This window comes from Styela clava, chromosome 8 (genome assembly GCF_964204865.1).
Source record: "Styela clava chromosome 8, kaStyClav1.hap1.2, whole genome shotgun sequence".
Lineage (NCBI taxonomy): Eukaryota > Metazoa > Chordata > Ascidiacea > Stolidobranchia > Styelidae > Styela > Styela clava.
The window spans coordinates 7826686-7846202 of NC_135257.1; the positions used below are offsets into that span (position 1 = coordinate 7826686).

Sequence of the window (19517 nt, forward strand, 5' to 3'; positions counted from 1 at the left end):
CTCACATGCAAGTTGAAAGTGATTTACATTGGATAGATATAGGATATGATCCTTGTAGAGAAAGAAATATATATCATTAGCATGATAGATTCAAGATTGTTGATTGCTATTTTGTCCCAGTCCTGAGTATTAGATACAGGGTAGGTATAGGCATCCCATCATCACGTGCTTTAGTTATTTTTGTCGTTCTACCGCACTGCTGACATAGCATAATACGATGACTAAGGTATCGTGGTTTTATATAGTACTGTGAAAGAAACCAATATACCACTAAGATGCTAGCAAATTTTAAACTCTAATATTGCCATAAAATACCTTTTAATCACTTTTTATGGTAGCTTAGTAAGTTTGGATTTACTGTTGGCTGCTCTTTATTAAGAGCGTTAGATTATATAACTTGCTGCTGACAAGGCGAAAACACATGTCATGGATTATTCTGGCTCTTCTCTCACTGTCAAAGGACAATTTCGAGAAAAACGTAGCAACAGCGTTGTCAGCGTAAAACGAAAACACAGTTTTGCTGCATTGACGAGGCGATCTTTCCTCCAAACGGGATCAAGTTCACTTCAAGCGAGTCCTAACAAAGAAGGCAATACAAGTGAACCCCCTAAAAGCCCAAAAGCACAAAGGTCTAAAAACAAATCCCATGAAAGGTCTTCATCCAAATGGTACGCCTATACTCCCGCACCTTTTAGAAGCGAGGAACGGACGGTATCACATGTCGATGTACCTAAAGAAGTAAGATATTGTACAGCCATTTTGTTTTGAACGTAGAGAACATTTCGGCCTTAACATGAAAATCATCTTGATAATCGTTAATGTCTACTTGCTTATGGTTGCTTAATAAAAATTATTTGAGTTCATTATCCCAGCCTAGTTATTTTTTTTTTCTCCCAGAACAAATAATTAAAATGTCATGTACTTTTGCTGGTATATTCCACTCTCGTTAACCTCACGGCAAATTGTTATTGTTTTCGACGTCAGCACAACATATGACGTCACTGGGATGGGATTGATTTATGGCTTCTGTTTTATGACTCATCACCGGTTTGATGATTCGGTTTTTCTTCCGAATCTACTTGACCATTACCGGTATCTCATGTTACATTATCACTCTACCGCGAATTGTTGTCTTCCAACTACAAAAGAATTCATTTTGTGCTATTTTCACCTTTGCGTGGAAAACTTCTATGCGGTTGTATATATTACTTGCTGACGGTCAATTTCTGATTATCCAATTGATGGATTGGCTTTGTACCACGCGAATATTACCATGTCTAGTTAGTATTGGTACAAACTTAGATCTGGTACAAACTAGGTCCTAATGATGCAAAGTGACTTGAGCCATTTGGGTACCAATCACAACCCTACTTGTTTTCCGTTGAAGTTTAGGGTTTTCTCCTTTCACATCTGGCAGATTCCATGTCTGCGATCGAAAAATCATTAGTTTATTAGTAAAGTTACATTGTATCGGTTAGCTCATTGGTGATGGACCATGATTCCCCTGAAAATTTTTTTTCACTCAGATCTTGCTGTCTTCCTGCCTCTGTTCGTTGACCTGCGTAACCCTAGTTTAATCATTGTCATCGAAACGGGCTTCATTGCGTTTTTTTTTATTATTTTAATATCTGTCCCTACGATATGACGTCAACATATGTAATTGGAAATATAATGCACGATGTCGGCACGATGTTCCCTTTATCAAATTCGAAAAATATTTTGGTAAAAAAATGAATAAATCTAGTTTTGGGGTCAATTTTTGTTGGCTAATATCATATGCCTGCGGTTTTGCAATATCTGACTGGGTAAATTGGATAAATAAAGTGTTCTGTATTTTCACACACTATGCAATGGGAACACGGTCTTGTACTTATATTGATTAAGCTACACTATATTGTTAAAGTACGTGACTCAACGTTTTTGGATACTGTCACAATATTCTTCTTCTAAAATTTTGTCTTCGCGAATGCATGGACCTTAAATTTCTATAATCGATTATGATATGCCCAGATTTGGTGAGTTTTGAATGAATTACACCTCTCAGAAACTAGCTAAAAATTGCATCGCTTAGCTTAAACTATTACGCAAAACGTTGACAGTGGGCGCCGTGTTTCTCGGTAGAGGAATAACAGTAGCAAGAAAAATTGCGCTCATACACACAGGTTGCTTATTTTACATCGCGGAGGCGTACGTATGGAATGGCAGCTTATTGATTGAGACAATGTTATGATAGCTTATTAGAAGGTTGAACTATATTTGCGAGGCTTGCGATTGGGGTTATATGTTAAATATTTTAATTAACTAAATAGAGGACGTCTTATAAGAACCGTAATGTGGTAGCGAGACACGAAACAAATTTTTGTGCATGTTCATCCTGTCGTTAAAATTCCATTTCGAACAGGTTGCAAATCAATTTTAGTATTATTGTTCTCATAGGGGTTTCCCGCCATCCAGCTCATTATTAGGTAGAGTTTCGCTCGACAGCAGAAATTTTGGTAGCTTTCGTCCTTTGACAATTTCTTGTGATTGTGCTGCGTCTTGTGTGTCGATTGTTGTTGTTATTCTGAACCTAATATTACTTTCTGATGTAAACGTGTATATGAATAGATGCCACAGATTGACATTTTCATTGCCTTCAATATCAAAACATTATTTTAACCCTCGTTGAATCAACAACACAATTAATATGATTATGCGCTCATAACGTGACGTTCAGCTAGCGGACAACACGCAATTTTAGAAGAAAAAATATTGCTTTTTCTGTTGCACGCAAGGGTTCGCAACGGAAATACTAACTCGTCAAGAAATTCATTTTTAAATAGGAACGCAGTATATGAAGTAATTAATTAATATTCATGGGTTAGGCTTGTTATTGCAACCTTAGTAATAAACAGCCCACCACGAATATGAATATTTCATTCGAACAGTAACACTCGTGTGGAATACATTATTATTATGATATTTCGATATTGCTTACCTGGGGAATCAATCTGCCAAACTTTTCTCAATATTTTCATCCCTTATAACATATATAAGCTCAATAAATTTGATTCCAAAAGTACGTATATCTCTTGAGAACAGCTGATCGAAACCGCACAGAGAGCGTAATCAACATTCAAGTTTCGGTACAGTGTATGTGTATTATGTAGCGAAAGTAAAACTTATAGTAGTCAACTAGGATATGAACAAATAAGATTTCTAACAAAAAGGCACTTGTTTCTGCTAGATTGTTGTATATATGATAGATTATTTTCGCGTTTCTATGCAAATCGTACATTCAGTTTAAAATGTTTTCCAGCGAAGTCAAATTGCGGAGAAAGGTAAATAGACGCATCACAACTTGTTTAGTTGGACTAACCGATAAAATCGTTTAGAATTTTGAGAATTATGGGATTTTGCAGTGGATGTATCTGACCTAGAAGCAATATTTCTGGTTGAAGATTTAAACGAATAATTTTGGCCAGATGTCATCTTGATCCCAAATGGCTCGTCATGTGCGATCCATCCTTGGAATGGGATGATAAATCACGCCGTCATTATTTCATTCCTGGAACTGTAAATGTTGCATTATTTTGCAATTGTTTCAAATATTTAACAAATCAGCTGCATGAATTGAATGAATCATTAGAGCAATTCTCTTTATAGCTCTTCTTAAGCATTTGAAAAATTCTATTGTTAAGATTGGCTAGTTGCAATATTTCATTATTTTTATTCTTTGTTTCAGAAAGGTGTAACATTGAACACACCAAGACCTCAAAGTATGATGATCAGCAAGATGCCAGCCTATAGTGGTTCATGTAAGTTGCCTCATGCTTCTCGTTGTCACGAAAAGGATGACCTTATATTTATTTTATTTAAGTCATTGTCATATGACTTTCATGGATTGTTAAATCACAATAATTACAGAATCTAAAATTTGGATTATCAAAAGGAAATCTTGTTCTAGCAAAATACTATTGAATGGAGGATAACACTATAAATCCAATTTAATTTGCTGCCATTTGAAATGGCCGAATTGCCCAAAGCCAATACAGCAAGATGGCATACTGTGTAATATTTACTATTTTGTCACCAGACACAAACGATAACGTTATTCACTTGTATAATATTAATGATCAATCAGTCACGTTTTTATACAAAATTTAGTTTCTTTCTTTATAGTATTGCCGGGAATAGGTGCATCATGTAAATTTAAATGTATTGAATATGTTGCTTACACACAGGTATTTTAATAGCTGTCCATTTTATAAGGCATAGTACAAGTTTGTTGTTGAAACATTATTCTATCATTTACACAGTGGGCCAAAAATATGTTAACATTTTTTACATTCCGAATGTAAAAGGGTGACCTTTTTTTTTGCCCACCCTGTAATTTTATAATATTTTCTTTGTGAGGCCATCATTCCATTATTGAAATATTTGAACTGAATATGCAATACTGATAGCATTGTTTAGCACAATTTTTAAACATATTCATATTTATTATGTTTTCAGTGAACAGCAATGGATCATATCCATACACAGATAGAGTACACAATCTACCCACACGAAACTTTACAAGACCGATTTCGGTGAGATGATGTTTATTTTTTTATGGCATTAATCTTACACATGTTTGAAATCAAAATATTATCATACAATCATGTATTGAAACTATACAAAGCACATAATATGAATTTGTATTTTTTTCAGACAAACTATGAATCAGCGAAATCACTTGAACCTCCATTTTCCGATAATAAATTGGGCAGGTATGTTATTAACTTTGATTTCTTCACTTGTTTTCCCTATTGATTTTTGAAATTTTAAGTCTGTTTTATTGTGAAGTAAGTTGAATCACAGATCTGGTCTATTTCTTCCTGGGTTATGGCTGATAAACAATTATCCATTTTTAAACATTTTTGTTCATCTATTAAGAAATTCATACAAAGATGAAGGTGATTCAGCCTCACTTAACTCAGGTTCAAGAACACCTCCTCACATGTCTCATTATAATAAGTGAGTAAATTTTTATTGTTTGAGTAGATTAGATTTTTATGTATTGAGTAGATGTCTCAAAAAATTACTATCTCCTCACATTACTCAGTATTATAAGTGAGTAGATATCAATATTTTAAGTAGATCACATATGCTTATTACCTCGTACTCATAATAATCGAGTATTTTTATTTGAGTACCGGTATATGTCACAAAAGCTCACTGTGTATTATAACTTCTACCTTTTTCATACCCTGCTGTTATTCTTTCCTATTTGTCATGTGATCTGCGACTGTTGCGTATAATAAAATATTCATTATATAAGAATTTATTGTTCAAATTGGGCACAATCAGTTCCGCAAATATTAGGAAACTATAAATTTAGCTCTGAAATTTACATTGCTATCGAGATTGAGGCCGGATAACTAGATCTTATTGTGTAAATCTATTTCCATTTAAGAACTGAGCAAGCATGAAACATAGATATATATGTATTGTAATTTTATATTGATTTTTCTTTTTTTTTTAGTATTTCGGGATCAATGGAATCGCTTGATGATGAAGGTATGTTTATACGGAATAATATTATCATTTTATCACTTTCTCTAATTTAAAATTATGATTAAAAATCTTATTTTATGCTGTCCAATTCTATATCCAAATTATATTTTTTATAAATCCAATCTATTTCACCACTTGTTCAATTGAGTCTAATTTTCATAAATTTTATTTTGTTCAACAGCTGTCGATCTAGGAGAACTTACCAGTGATCCAGATCTTATTATTAAAGAAAACGAACCAGAGGCATGGAGTGTTACTGTAGAAAAGAAATTGTTGAAAAAAATGGACAAGAAAGATATTAAAAGACAGGATAATATATTTGGTATGTTTTGACAGAACAACAAATATCTCTTTTATCAGATTTCGTTCAATATGTTTTATAAACGGTTTTCTTTTTGCAGAATTTATCCAAAAAGAAAGAAATTTCTTAACAACGTTAAAAATAATGCAAAAAATATTTGCAAACGGAATGTCTCGTGAACTTCAACTTGATCAAGAAGTTATTGATAAAATGTTCCCACAAATCGATGAATTTGTTGAGTTTACTTCAAATTTTGTTCAAAAGTTAGATGACAGACAAAATGAAAATCAGGTAAGCTGTTACCAAATTTTTTATCTTCTTCTCTGATATGGGTCAATGTACGATTTGGTAAAAGTAGAAATGAAAATAATTGGTTGGAGTTTACCATTCAAGTGAATTTCCATTTGGGTTGAATTCTTTTTCATTCTGAATTATCTACTCTCATATCCTTACTTGAAAACTTCATTTCGTTACCCCAGGTTGTTTCAAAAATCGGAGATATATTATTAAATCAATGGAAGGATGAGAGCGGTCGACAGATGTTATGGTTATTTAGTGAATTTTGCAGCAAACAGAAAGAAATCGTTTCAAATTATAAAGATATGTTGAAAAATGATAAGAAATTTCAAGATTTGACAAGGGTGAGTGTGATTGTTTGTAGTATACTATTGTACTGCATAATAAAAATAGAAAATTTTAGACTGGCAATTTCATTTAAAAAAATTGACCGTATTTAATGTTCAAATTTGTTTGAATCTTACAGAGATGTCATAAGAATCCCTTGACAAGACGACGGGATATTCCAGGATGTATTTTGCTTGTAACACAGAGAATTACAAAATATCCAGTCATTTTGAAGACGCTCATCGACAATTCAAACAAAAAAGGTTTGTACACTTTAGAATCTCAAAAGCATGGAAAAATATTTCATCACTATTAAATAACTAACAATGCATTCTTATCATTTTTAACTCTCTTTTCAGAACACACGAAAGATCGGGAAAACCTGAATATCGCGTTACGGACTATTACAGACATTATAAAGAAAGTTGATAAACAAGTGTTAGAGTATGAAAAGCTACAGAAAGCGAAAGATATTTATCATAAAATGGAAGGAAAAGGCCATGCAGCTTACAAAGGTAAAAACATATATGTATTTTCCACCTAGAGGCATACATGGCAATTGGCAACAATAGGTTAAGTCTTCATAGAAATATAGCAAAGCTCATCCATTCAATGAAATAAACTTCTTTTTGATTTACAGATGGTAGAAAGTTCACTCGTGATGATTTCAATCATGCTCTCGAGAATAATAAATTGTTACAAGTGGGTACGTTACAATGGAAACCGAACACTATGAAACGACCTGCAGGTAATCATTATTTCTATTTCTTAGAATGGATTTTACAAATTAATATAACAATGATGGTCTAGAGTTTTTTTATTGCTTTCATTTCATTTGGTCAAAAATCTATTTATATCCACCTTGTTTTCTATTGCTAACAATAATAAAATTTATGTACTTTCAGATATCACCCTAATCCTCTTCAAAGATTTGTTGATATTTCTGCAAGAAAACAATCAACGGTACTCATTTGCATCAGTTGGCCAACCTGCAGCAGTTCCTTTGCACAAACTCATTGTTCGAGAGAAAGCAGGAGAAGACAGTGCACTTTTTCTACTTAGTGCTAGCAGCAATCAACCTGAAATGTATGAACTTATTTGCCAATCTGCTTCAGCAAGTAAAAATTGGATGCAATGGATCAGAGCAGCTGCGGATGAATGCCCAGAAGAAGGTATGTTTTGGGAGTCTTTGTTGTCAGAAACTGAGAAGCTATAGGCATCCATATTGGACAATCTGTTAAAATGATGCAATTTTCTAGTTAAAATGAATGTAATAATCAAGGCAAAATGTTCTATTCTTTGCTACACAGGATTGAAAATGTTACATGAATTTCCTATACAGTATTGTCAATTCCATTTAGTCCTACTTTGCAAAATTTGACCTTGTCATAAAGTCATAATATCACTGAATGGTCCGAGAAAGAAGGAATAGAGGACACACGGATATAAAAAGACTCGTATATCTTATTTTGAGGTTGCTAAGTCTTTCTCTGATTATCTAGGCATTGCAGACCTCATTTTGAACCTCTATTATTTACTTTTCAACAGATGAAGGAGTTTCTGATCAAGACGTCGAAGTACAAAGACGAATGGGAAAGAAATGGATTCGAGCTAATCAAATTATATCAGAGTTGGAAAAAAGAGATCAGAAAGTGAATGAACTATTGAAGGAAAAAATGGAGAAATTTAAACATTTAGTTGAAGTTCTTGAAAAACCAGAACTTACAGGTGAGTCATCTATTTTATAAATTTTTCAATTAGAATTTTCAAGCTTGATTTTCAAAATTTAGAAGGACTTTATTTATATAAGAACTGAGCCAAGGTTTTCTTATTTTAGTGGATTTTAATTGTCCTCAGATCCATCCAAAAGGACAACTCATCGCTTAATGTATTCTCTATGGATCGACACATAATTTATATTGTTCATTCCTTTTCATGATTCATATTCTCTTTTCAGCAAACATGAAATTTGGTTACCCGACTCTTAATTTTGATGATCTACAAAACTCCAAAATACCTGAAGGAGCATCCACTCTTCAAAAAGCAATAGAGCAAGTAAACAAACTCTCACATGCTATCTGTGGACCAGGCGGACTCAATCGCAACCCTTCAAGTGTAGGGGAACACGATAGCGGCACTTACCCTCCACCTGCATTGCCAAAACGATCTGAAACATTTGGTGGATTTGACAACGGTAAAGAACCGCCTTCACCAAGAGCGAAATGGTCATCAAGTTTGTCGAGACTGGGACAAAAGCAGGATAATGTAGTATCGTCAGAAGATTCGAAGCGTGATTCTGGGCTGATTGAAGGTGATATGTCCAATGCAGGCAGCGAACAACATCTCGGAGAGTCGTCAGTAATGACAACTGGTCAAGGTTTACTGTTACCACCAACTTCAGATCAGATATCAGCACTTGCTCAACTGACTCACCTACTTAACGAGTATTTATCAATTGCCACTCAACAGGACACTCAAGTTCAAAAGTGAGTGTAATTTTCATCAAAATAAAAGTAAAATCTAATTTAAAAATTTCAAAGTTCCATATGCAGCATTGATTGAGTCTCTCTGCTCTCGACAGATGGGAGATTATCATTGCAATGATATTTCAATTGTGTCTTCATATTTCCAGAATGTCTGTAAAACTGATGCAAGCACAATCACAAAGTAGAAGAAGAAACGGGAATCAATTCCAAGAAATGGAAGCTAGAAGAAATCAAGCAAAACATTCAGAATTGGAACAAGACTTGGCAAAGAGAGAGGTAGGATACTTATATTATTGTTGTCAATATGTCCACTAAAATATATGAAACTAAGGTAAATAAATGAGTATATGGCATTCTCATTGTAGCATATACATTTGTATTATGAAAGTTGTTGAATTTGAATACCATTATACCCATAAATGTCTGCTTACGTTATTGTGGATAATTATGGTGGGGATTTTCTAGTGGTAGATTTTATGGACTTGTTTGGAGACTCCTTGGACAAGAGTCTTACCAGCTTGAACCTTTTAAAATATATTGCCTTTCAACCAGAATTGTTTATTTTATTTTTTTTCTTAACAGTAATTTTGGACAAAAATATGAATTATTTTGAAAAGCACGTTTCCAGAGTTAATATAAAATTGGTTTTGTTCATTACAGGAACAATTGAAGAATGAAAGAGAACAGTTTGATAAAAGGTATAAGCGTTTCCAGGCTTCAATGGACATAGATTCGAAGCAATTCGATGAAAAAGAAGCGAAATTGAAAAGAGATGAAATAGAGGTTCAAAGACTACAAGAAGACGTAAGGCGACAGAAAGAAGAGTACCAAAGGGAAATGGTCAGATTGAAAGAATTGCAGCGACAAGCAGGATCACGGATTACTCATTCCGTTACTTATCCTACTTCGCTTTCTAATAAGAACAATAGCAATAATGCATTTGAGGAAGAAGACTATGGCATTGACGAAAACACTATATCAAAATCGCATAGGAATAATATTCCATTCGGACAAAGCCTTGCATCTTTGCCATCGGCACTTAGCAAATCACATTCCAACCTTGAAGGCGAATTGTCTTCCGGTGAAGGTACCTTGCCAAAAGAGTCATCTAATTCTCCCACATACTCGACAGCAGGCGATTACCCAAAAACGTTTCCCGGAACTGGAAAGCGAGACCAACAATCAAACTTTTTACCAAACACACACCATCAATCTGTACAACCCCCAGTCCCGACTGCTGGTCAAGCGGGAACGCAAAAACCAATACATCTGCAATACAGTGCCACCAATCAAGTTATGGGACATGTGGTAAGTTGGCATTATATATCTTCAAACCTACTTTTACCTTATAACCTATAAGAGTTAAATTACCAAACAAGCTGCACACACTGCATCACATAATATAATCATCAATATCCGTGCATTATACACATAAGGATCCAAGCACAAATGCATAAAGGAAGGATAGACAGTTGGCCTAGCATAACTCCAACTGACAAGAGTTATAATCTATTATTTCTTTGTTTAGGCTCCACCTCGTCACAGTGTAATTCCAAGTAATCTTTCATCATTGTCAAAAGCTCCCAAACATGGAAGTGGTAGCCAACAAGTCATTCCAACCAAGTTATCAAAGATGGCAGGTTTATCAAGTTCGCATTCAAATTCATCAAGTTCATCAAAGCCAAGTAAGTTATATAAACAACTGCCTCAATATTAAAGTGATTGTTTTGATCTTTTTGTACAGGACTGTACACTTTTGCTCAGAAGAAGGCTCTAGATAGCACTCGACAAAACTGTTTTACCATCTTTCATCCAGATTTCCCGTTAAATTTTGATATTTACTTCAAGAATATGCCGTTTTTATTTTTTTTAAATTTGGTTTTTGTTAAAATGGAAGGGTTTCCCTAAAATCGTTTTTTTTGTAGGAAAATGCCATTTTAATTTTCAAATCTAATGTCATTTTTTTACAATTTTGGGATGCAACCAATTAGCAAGTAATTATGATTAGATTCTCTGATGATTAATCTCTTTTTTTTTATTTCCAGCATTTACTGATGGCTTGAAAAGTAAATTGCCTTTTTCACATCACAAGAAAGCACCTCGTCCCACGAACAGTTCTTCAGATCTCATTGATTCAAAATCAAGCAGAAGTAATACTCTATCTGTGCCGAACAACTTGAAACATTCCAAGTCCGAAGCAAACATGGACGTAACAAACTTGAACAACCGTGGGAGATCAACCTCTTCTCCGAACCCGATAACGAGTTTAAATTTACCGGATTCAGAATCCGGACTGGAAAGATCGAACTCCGCCTCATCTAGTTCTTCGAAGGAAGGAACGGATAAGAAAAAGAAAAACAAAAGAGGTTCTTGGGGTTCGAACGGTGAAAAAGCAAATACGACAGAGATTTACTTCTGAAGATTAAATAAATAACATACGTAGATTGAAGAATTGGTCACTATGGATGGTGCCCAGACCTTTCGGCAGCATCATTAACGGAAACTAAAAACAGCGGGTATGTTCCTATCAAATGAAATCGACATGCTGAAAAACAAGATACAACAAAGAAACATACTCGGACGATTCAAATACAATATCTGTATAATAGAATATTGTAATTGCCAAGTCGATTGCTTAAAATATAACAATTTCGATGGTTTATTATATCTCAATTTTTTTTTCTATCCAGACTATATTAAAATTCAAACTGAAAAAGTAATCATTTATGTTACGTTATCATCTCGTTTTCATTAAACGGACTAAATTAAGGATAAAATTCGCTCAGAGATAAACACTTGGTAATGCATAATAACGCTTGGTCACATGGTAATGCATTGAGTAAAAAAATGACATGGACATCCAACTTATTACTGATCTCTTTGCCTTTGAACTAGAACCAGAATTCCACACTGCCCTTTCTGCAAGATTCATTGTAAAAAAATGTTATTTCCTACATTACATTTTTTTATTAATTCGGTTGTAGCGAATGTTAATTATTATTATAATAGTATGGTGAGATTCGCCCTGCATATGTGAGTTTATCATGATCCGATCATGTCATTGCCTAATATTTCACAGAACTCCTTTTTTTATTATAAAATTTGATTAAAAATGAAATTAATCAGCACTTTCTTGGTTCATAAACATTTTATAATTATCGTTTTTATTCCGTTTTTTTATGTTACAACTTTGGGCATTTTCCAAATTTTAGCACATCAGTCACCAGCGCCTTTAAACGCATTTTCCTTTTGCACTCAAACTACTAGAAACAAAAATATGACTATTGTATGGAAAACTGTGTGGTGTTCTAAATTCATTTTATCTTAAAACAGCCAAAAACTTGTAGCTTCTCATTAATTACCAATTGGAGTGGCGTTTAAATTACTTCGACGGCCTTTGCTGGGCAAATGGCCATATTTCTCCGATGTTATCATTATAAAGGGTAGTTTTATTAGTCATATCATTTATATTATGGTAAATAAAATAAACAAAACGTTTGAGTTTGCTTATTTGCTTATTATTATTATAATTTTTACCAACGTTTTTTTTCTTATCATTATTATATTATTAGTATTAATTATAATTTCTTACCATCGATTCATGATTCCCGACTTTTTTCTCTATCTACCATTTTGCGTTCTTCTTGTTCTCTCCGCTTTTTGGTATTATTATTTTTTGTTCTTTATTTACTCCTTCTTTCTGTATCGCTTCTCACTGAACGATACTGTCGTAAGTTTCAGCAATAAATTTGCAGCATAAAATGACGTCATATTTGGTTTCTGAATGTGCGTGGGTAAGGTCATTTTCGTTAGTTATAATCGAAACGTTTTTTTTTAATTTGCCTATGGAGTTGCTGTTGACGACTACGATCCGCTTCCGTTGTGCATCGGCGAAAAAAAAAATTCACTGATATCTTAGAATGAATATAGGAAATTTATACACAATGTGGTATTTGGATAGTGGAAAGAGTCAGAATGCTTAGAAATATGCTATGTGCATGTAATTCAAAGTGTAAAATTACCATGTACCAGAAGTATCGCTATCAAAAGCGGGGTTATTGTAGCCATTTCGCAGCGATGAAATAAATGGCTTGACTCGCATAGCATTCATTGCTGATGCTATTTCCACGTCAAACGCATCGAACTACATCGCTACGGCTCATCAGTTATCTGTAGACATGCGACAAGTCATTCCGTCAGCCTCGTTTGTCCAAGTTTTTATAATTTGAGCAAGACTATTCCAATAAAATACATATTAAGAAATAGGGATATGATACGTAAGTAAGTAAGTGGCACGTAACCAATTTAGCCTCTTATTGTCTTTAAATTGAATAACTCCGGGGGCTTTTTTTAATCTGTGATGGAAATTTTAAATCGATACTTCTGTACTGAAATATGAGCTATTTTACATATATCAAAATCTGAAAAGCAAGCTTTAAAATGGTAAGTGCCAAATAAATGCCTTTATTAGCAAATTTGACGTCACATGAACCAGATAACTATCTCTTCGCACACTTCTCCGAGTCCAAGATTGTCTGAATGCTAAGATATATGAAACATACACAAATGTCTGTGAAACGAGGATGTCTTAAAACTAGGTAGAAAATAGCGATTTCATACTGCTGAGCTCGTTGACGTAGTTATTTGATCTTCGTGTCCGTATATTTTTTGGTCATTGCTCTCCTGTTTTGACTGGATTTGTATCTTTGATAGTGCTACTTCTCAAGATGTTTGAATATCTAATCAGGGATCTGACTTCACCACGCTTTTCACAAAATGTTGTAAGCCTATTTCCACACAACAAATTAATTAGTCCTATTTATCGTTCGCTGACCCCTGTTAAAACCGACCCAAATTCGTTTTCTCAGTTTTACACCACTTTCATTGCTCAATCACAATTACCGTGAAATGTAGTTTATTTACAAAAATGCATTGGATATCCACATTTTACAATTGGTAAAAGTCTCATTCCTCATTATAGTGAATATATATATTAATATAACTGTAATGAACGACATTAAAATGTAAATATCTCAAATCTGGGACCGTAAAAGGCTCATTTTGAGATATTCAAAAAGTGTACCCAATTTGTGAATAGATGTTAGACAAGTAATTATACCACGAAAATATTCAACAATACTCCGAGTTGAAGGATTTATGAAAACTATCTTATTGTTCCAAGACAGAATTCAATACACTGCCGTGAACACTCAACCAAAAGGTATGCTTCAATTACACTATATACAAATTTTCTGCAGCATGGCCTGTGATTTCAGCTTGTGCAAGTCTCTCTTTAATTTGATCAACAATTCGAAGAAGTTTGTTTGCTGATCTGTTCGGTTCATTTGATGACGATGCACACGCTGCTCTGAATTCTGTTACAAAATAGTTCAAAGTATTACCCAGTCATCAGCCCCCTATTTATAATGCTGAAATTTTTTCATCAGCAAATTAGAAAGGTTTCGTGTTTTAATGCCATGTAGAGGCCCGTAAAAATGGCCCAAAGAATCCGCCAGTAGTATCGAATCATTCCATTCTTGAACGTAAATTTTCAAATTTTATTCAGTTATACGTTTTACATGATACATGACATTACATGATAAGTTTTACCTCTGAAATGTTCTGCTTCGTCTCCTGTTTGATGATCAACACAAGCTGATGCGTAAAACAAATAAATTTTATCTAGTCTAGCTTCTAAACAAGTATCATGACAACCGAGTGACTGAGCAATATCAGAATCCTCAACGCGAGTCTCTAGCATCACTTTCCACAAAGAGTAGAGCTGAAAAACAAAGCAGGGTTTGAATCAACTGAAAAGTCAAATTTCTCCTACATTGAATGATCGCCAAAAATGTTCGTTGTATAAAGGCTTCCAAAATTGTATTTGTAAATGTTTGCTAGAGTAATACTCTTTCTGTGCCGAACAACTTGAAACATTCCAAGTCCGAAGCAAACATGGACGTAACAAACTTGAACAACCGTGGGAGATCAACCTCTTCTCCGAACCCGATAACGAGTTTATATTTACCGGATTCAGAATCCGGACTGGAAAGATCGAACTCCGCCTCATCTAGTTCTTCGAAGGAAGGAACGGATAAGAAAAAGAAAAACAAAAGAGGTTCTTGGGGTTCGAACGGTGAAAAAGCAAATACGACAGAGATTTACTTCTGAAGATTAAATAAATAACATACGTAGATTGAAGAATTGGTCACTATGGATGGTGCCCAGACCTTTCGGCAGCATCATTAACTGAAACTAAAAACAGCGGGTATGTTCCTATCAAATGAAATCGACATGCTGAAAAACAAGATACAACAAAGAAACATACTCGGACGATTCAAATACAATATCTGTATAATAGAATATTGTAATTGCCGAGTCGATTACTTAAAATATAACAATTTCGATGGTTTATTATATCTCAATTTTTTTTCTATCCAGACTATATTAAAATTCAAACTGAAAAAGTAATCATTTATGTTACGTTATCATCTCGTTTTCATTAAACGGACTAAATTAAGGATAAAATTCGCTCAGAGATAAGCACTTGGTAATGCATAATAACGCTTGGTCACATGGTAATGCATTGAGTAAAAAAATGACATGGACATTCAACTTATTACTGATCTCTTTGCCTTTGAACTAGAACCAGAATTCCACACTGCCCTTTCTGCAAGATTCGATTGTAGCGAATGGTAATTATTATTATAACAGTATGGTGAGATTCGCCCTGCATATGTGAGTTTATCATGATCCGATCATGTCATTGCCTAATATTTCACAGAACTCCTTTTTTTATTATAAAATTTGATTAAAAATGAAATTAATCAGCACTTTCTTGGTCCATAAACATTTTATAATTATCGTTTTTATTCCATTTTTTTATGTTACAACTTTGGGCATTTTCCAAATTTTAGCACATCAGTCACCAGCGCCTTTAAACGCATTTTCCTTTTGCACTCAACCTACTAGAAACAAAAATATGACTATTGTATGGAAAACTGTGTGGTGTTCTAAATTCATTTCATCTTAAAACAGCCAAAAACTTGTAGCTTCACATTAATTACCAATTGGAGTGGCGTTTAAATTACTTCGACGGCCTTTGCTGGGCAAATGGCCATATTTCTCCGATGTTATCATTATAAAGGGTAGTTTTATTAGTCATATCATTTATATTATGGTAAATAAAATAAACAAAACGTTTGAGTTTGCTTATTTGCTTATTATTATTATAATTTTTACCAACGTTTTTTTTCTTATCATTATTATATTATTAGTATTAATTATAATTTCTTACCATCGATTCATGATTCCCGACTTTTTTCTCTATCTACCATTTTGCGTTCTTCTTGTTCTCTCCGCTTTTTGGTATTATTATTTTTTGTTCTTTATTTACTCCTTCTTTCTGTATCGCTTCTCACTGAACGATACTATCGTAAGTTTCAGCAATAAATTTGCAGCATAAAATGACGTCATATTTGGTTTCTGAATGTGCGTGGGTAAGGTCATTTTCGTTAGTTATAATCGAAACGTTTTTTTTTTAATTTGCCTGTGGAGTTGCTGTTGACGACTACGATCCGCTTCCGTTGTGCATCGGCGAAAAAAAAGATTCACTGATATCTTAGAATGAATATAGGAAATTTATACACAATGTGGTATTTGGATAGTGGAAAGAGTCAGAATGCTTAGAAATATGCTATGTGCATGTAATTCAAAGTGTAAAATTACCATGTACCAGAAGTATCGCTATCAAAAGCGGGGTTATTGTAGCCATTTCGCAGCGATGAAATAAATGGCTTGACTCGCATAGCATTCATTGCTGATGCTATTTCCACGTCAAACGCATCGAACTACATCGCTACGGCTCATCAGTTATCTGTAGGCATGCGACAAGTCATTCTGTCAGCCTCGTTTGTCCAAGTTTTTATAATTTGAGCAAGACTATTCCAATAACATACATATTAAGAAATAGGGATATGATATGACATAAGTAAGTGGCACGTAACCAATTTAGCCTCTTATTGTCCTTAAATTGAATAACTCCGGGGGCTTTTTTTAATCTGTGATGGAAATTTTAAATCGATACTTCTGTACTGAAATATGAGCTATTTTATATATTTCAAAATCTGAAAAGCAAGCTTTAACATGGTAAGTGCCAAATAAATGCCTTTATTAGTAAATTTGACGTCACATGAACCAGATAACTATCTCTTCGCACACTTCTCCGAGTCCAAGATTGTCTGAATGCTAAGATATATGAAACATACACAAATGTCTGTGAAACGAGGATGTCTTAAAACTAGGTAGAAAATAGCGATTTCATACTGCTGAGCTCGTTGACGTAGTTATTTGATCTTCGTGTCCGTATATTTTTTGGTCATTGCTCTCCTGTTTTGACTGGATTTGTATCTTTGATAGTGCTACTTCTCAAGATGTTTGAATATCTAATCACGGATCTGACTTCACCACGCTTTTCACAAAATGTTGTAAGCCTATTTCCACACAACAAATTAATTAGTCCTATTTATCGTTCGCTGACCCCTGTTAAAACCGACCCAAATTCGTTTTCTCAAGTTTTACACCACTTTCATTGCTCAATCACAATTACCGTGAAATGTAGTTTATTTACAAAAATGCATTGGATATCCACATTTTACAATTGGTAAAAGTCTCATTCTTCATTATAGTGAATATATATATTAATATAACTGTAATGAACGACATTAAAATGTAAATATCACAAATCTGGGACCGTAAAAGGCTCTTTTTGAGATATTCAAAAAGTGTACCCAATTTGTGAATAGATGTTAGACAAGTAATTATACCACGAAAATATTCAACAATACTTCGAGTTGAAGGATTTATAAAAACTATCTTATTGTTCCAAGACAGAATTCAATACACTGCCGTGAACACTCAACCAAAAGGTATGCTTCAATTACACTATATACAAATTTTCTGCAGCATGGCCTGTGATTTCAGCTTGTGCAAGTCTCTCTTTAATTTGATCAACAATTCGAAGAAGTTTGTTTGCTGATCTGTTCGGTTCATTTGATGACGATGCACACGCTGCTCTGAATTCTGTTACAAAATAGTTCAAAATATTACCCAGTCATCAGCCCCCTATTTATAATGCTGAAATTTTTTCATTAGCAAATTAGAAAGGTTTCGTGTTTTATTGCCATGTAGAGGCCCGTAAAAATGGCCCGAAGAATCCGCCAGTAGTATCGAATCATTCCATTCTTAAACGTAAATTTTTAAATTTTATTCAGTTATACGTTTTACATGATACATGACATTTCATGATAAGTTTTACCTCTGAAATGTTCTGCTTCGTCTCCTGTTTGATGATCAACACAAGCTGATGCGTAAAACAAATGAATTTTATCTAGTCTAGCTTCTAAACAAGTATCATGACAACCGAGTGACTGAGCAATATCAGAATCCTCAACGCGAGTCTCTAGCATCACTTTCCACAAAGAGTAGAGCTGAAAAACAAAGCAGGGTTTGAATCAACTGAAAAGTCAAATTTCACCTACATTGAATGATCGCCAAAAATGTTCGTTGTATAAAGGCTTCCAAAATTGTATTTGTAAATGTTGCTGTGGAATAAGTCACCAAACGCACGCCCTAGTAGTGCAGATTAAAAACACTGAGCAATGTAGTAGACATACGTACCTTGAAAACCACAGCAGAGTTATATTGTTGCAGACAAGACATGATAGCACTGATGTGATGATGTACCAAATCTGAAGTCTTAAAGTACAGTAAATAGCATTATAAGTTAATTCAGATTTACAATGAAACATGGGATAACAAACTGAACGATACCTATAAAATTTGAAAATGAAAACAACCCCAAACCTATGGACATGATAACACGACACTGGTAAAATACGCCAATCTTGTGGAACTCATTCGTGCACATTAATAATTGATATGTCAAATAACGTCAGCCTTTAGTTTTTACGCCAAAGTACGTATCAGATTTGATTTTCAAATTTCTGACAATGTCTAAAAACCTACCGAATTGTTATGTTGAAGAAGAAGAAGAATACTGGATGTAACTCTGCTCCAGAACTCCATTACAAGCGTGCTTGGTGGATTTTGATCCCATCCCAACACAGACCCTCCTTGTATTGCAGCATTCGATGATGAAAGCAAATATGAAAGTTCATCGCAATATAACGTCCAGAGCTAGGAATAATGTAACATTATAGAAAAATATCTTCAATATATTTGAATATGTTAAGGCAATGAACTGTTGTAGCTTTATGTTACCTGACAGAACACGAACACGTAGAACAGCGATGATAAACTTGTCAGTGAATCCTAAATAATAGAAAATTATTAATCAGAATACCTCATGATACTTACAAATAAACTGCGTTTTGTGGAGCAATCAATAGAAATGCACACCCTTTATTATAAGGCGACCGCTCCCTAGTATGATTTTCTTCTACTACAAATTAATTATTGAATAAAAGAGAGGTTATCAACGTTAGAATTCTGGTCTAATCTAAGGGCGCTCGAGAAGTTTGTGTACCAATATGCCATGGAGTGTACTA

General features: G+C 34.0%; 2 protein-coding genes across 3 annotated transcripts in view; one reads left to right on the top strand and one right to left on the bottom strand.

Moving 5' to 3' along the window:
* The window catches only part of LOC120345381 (rho guanine nucleotide exchange factor 28-like), an 82616-nt gene extending 69902 nt beyond the window's left edge, over nt 1-12714 (top strand). The window contains exons 22-39 of the mRNA XM_078115248.1: nt 3725-3797; nt 4495-4571; nt 4693-4751; nt 4918-4998; nt 5507-5541; nt 5720-5860; nt 5940-6130; nt 6319-6480; nt 6603-6726; nt 6823-6978; nt 7104-7211; nt 7369-7635; nt 8012-8191; nt 8421-8949; nt 9096-9225; nt 9610-10257; nt 10478-10634; nt 10995-12714. Coding sequence (XP_077971374.1) covers nt 3725-3797; nt 4495-4571; nt 4693-4751; nt 4918-4998; nt 5507-5541; nt 5720-5860; nt 5940-6130; nt 6319-6480; nt 6603-6726; nt 6823-6978; nt 7104-7211; nt 7369-7635; nt 8012-8191; nt 8421-8949; nt 9096-9225; nt 9610-10257; nt 10478-10634; nt 10995-11368 — 3492 coding nt within the window. The 3' untranslated portion in view covers nt 11369-12714. The remainder of the gene's footprint in view (nt 1-3724; nt 3798-4494; nt 4572-4692; nt 4752-4917; nt 4999-5506; nt 5542-5719; nt 5861-5939; nt 6131-6318; nt 6481-6602; nt 6727-6822; nt 6979-7103; nt 7212-7368; nt 7636-8011; nt 8192-8420; nt 8950-9095; nt 9226-9609; nt 10258-10477; nt 10635-10994) is intronic.
* Nucleotides 12715-17545: 4831 nt separating this feature from the next.
* The window catches only part of LOC144425851 (protein unc-79 homolog), a 28231-nt gene continuing 26259 nt past the window's right edge, over nt 17546-19517 (bottom strand). For both annotated transcript variants that reach the window (XM_078115586.1, XM_078115585.1), the window contains exons 49-53: nt 19231-19281; nt 18976-19146; nt 18628-18705; nt 18266-18437; nt 17546-18030 (exon numbers count right to left, since the gene is read on the bottom strand). In XM_078115586.1, coding sequence (XP_077971712.1) covers nt 17888-18030; nt 18266-18437; nt 18628-18705; nt 18976-19146; nt 19231-19281 — 615 coding nt within the window. In that variant the 3' untranslated portion in view covers nt 17546-17887. The remainder of the gene's footprint in view (nt 18031-18265; nt 18438-18627; nt 18706-18975; nt 19147-19230; nt 19282-19517) is intronic.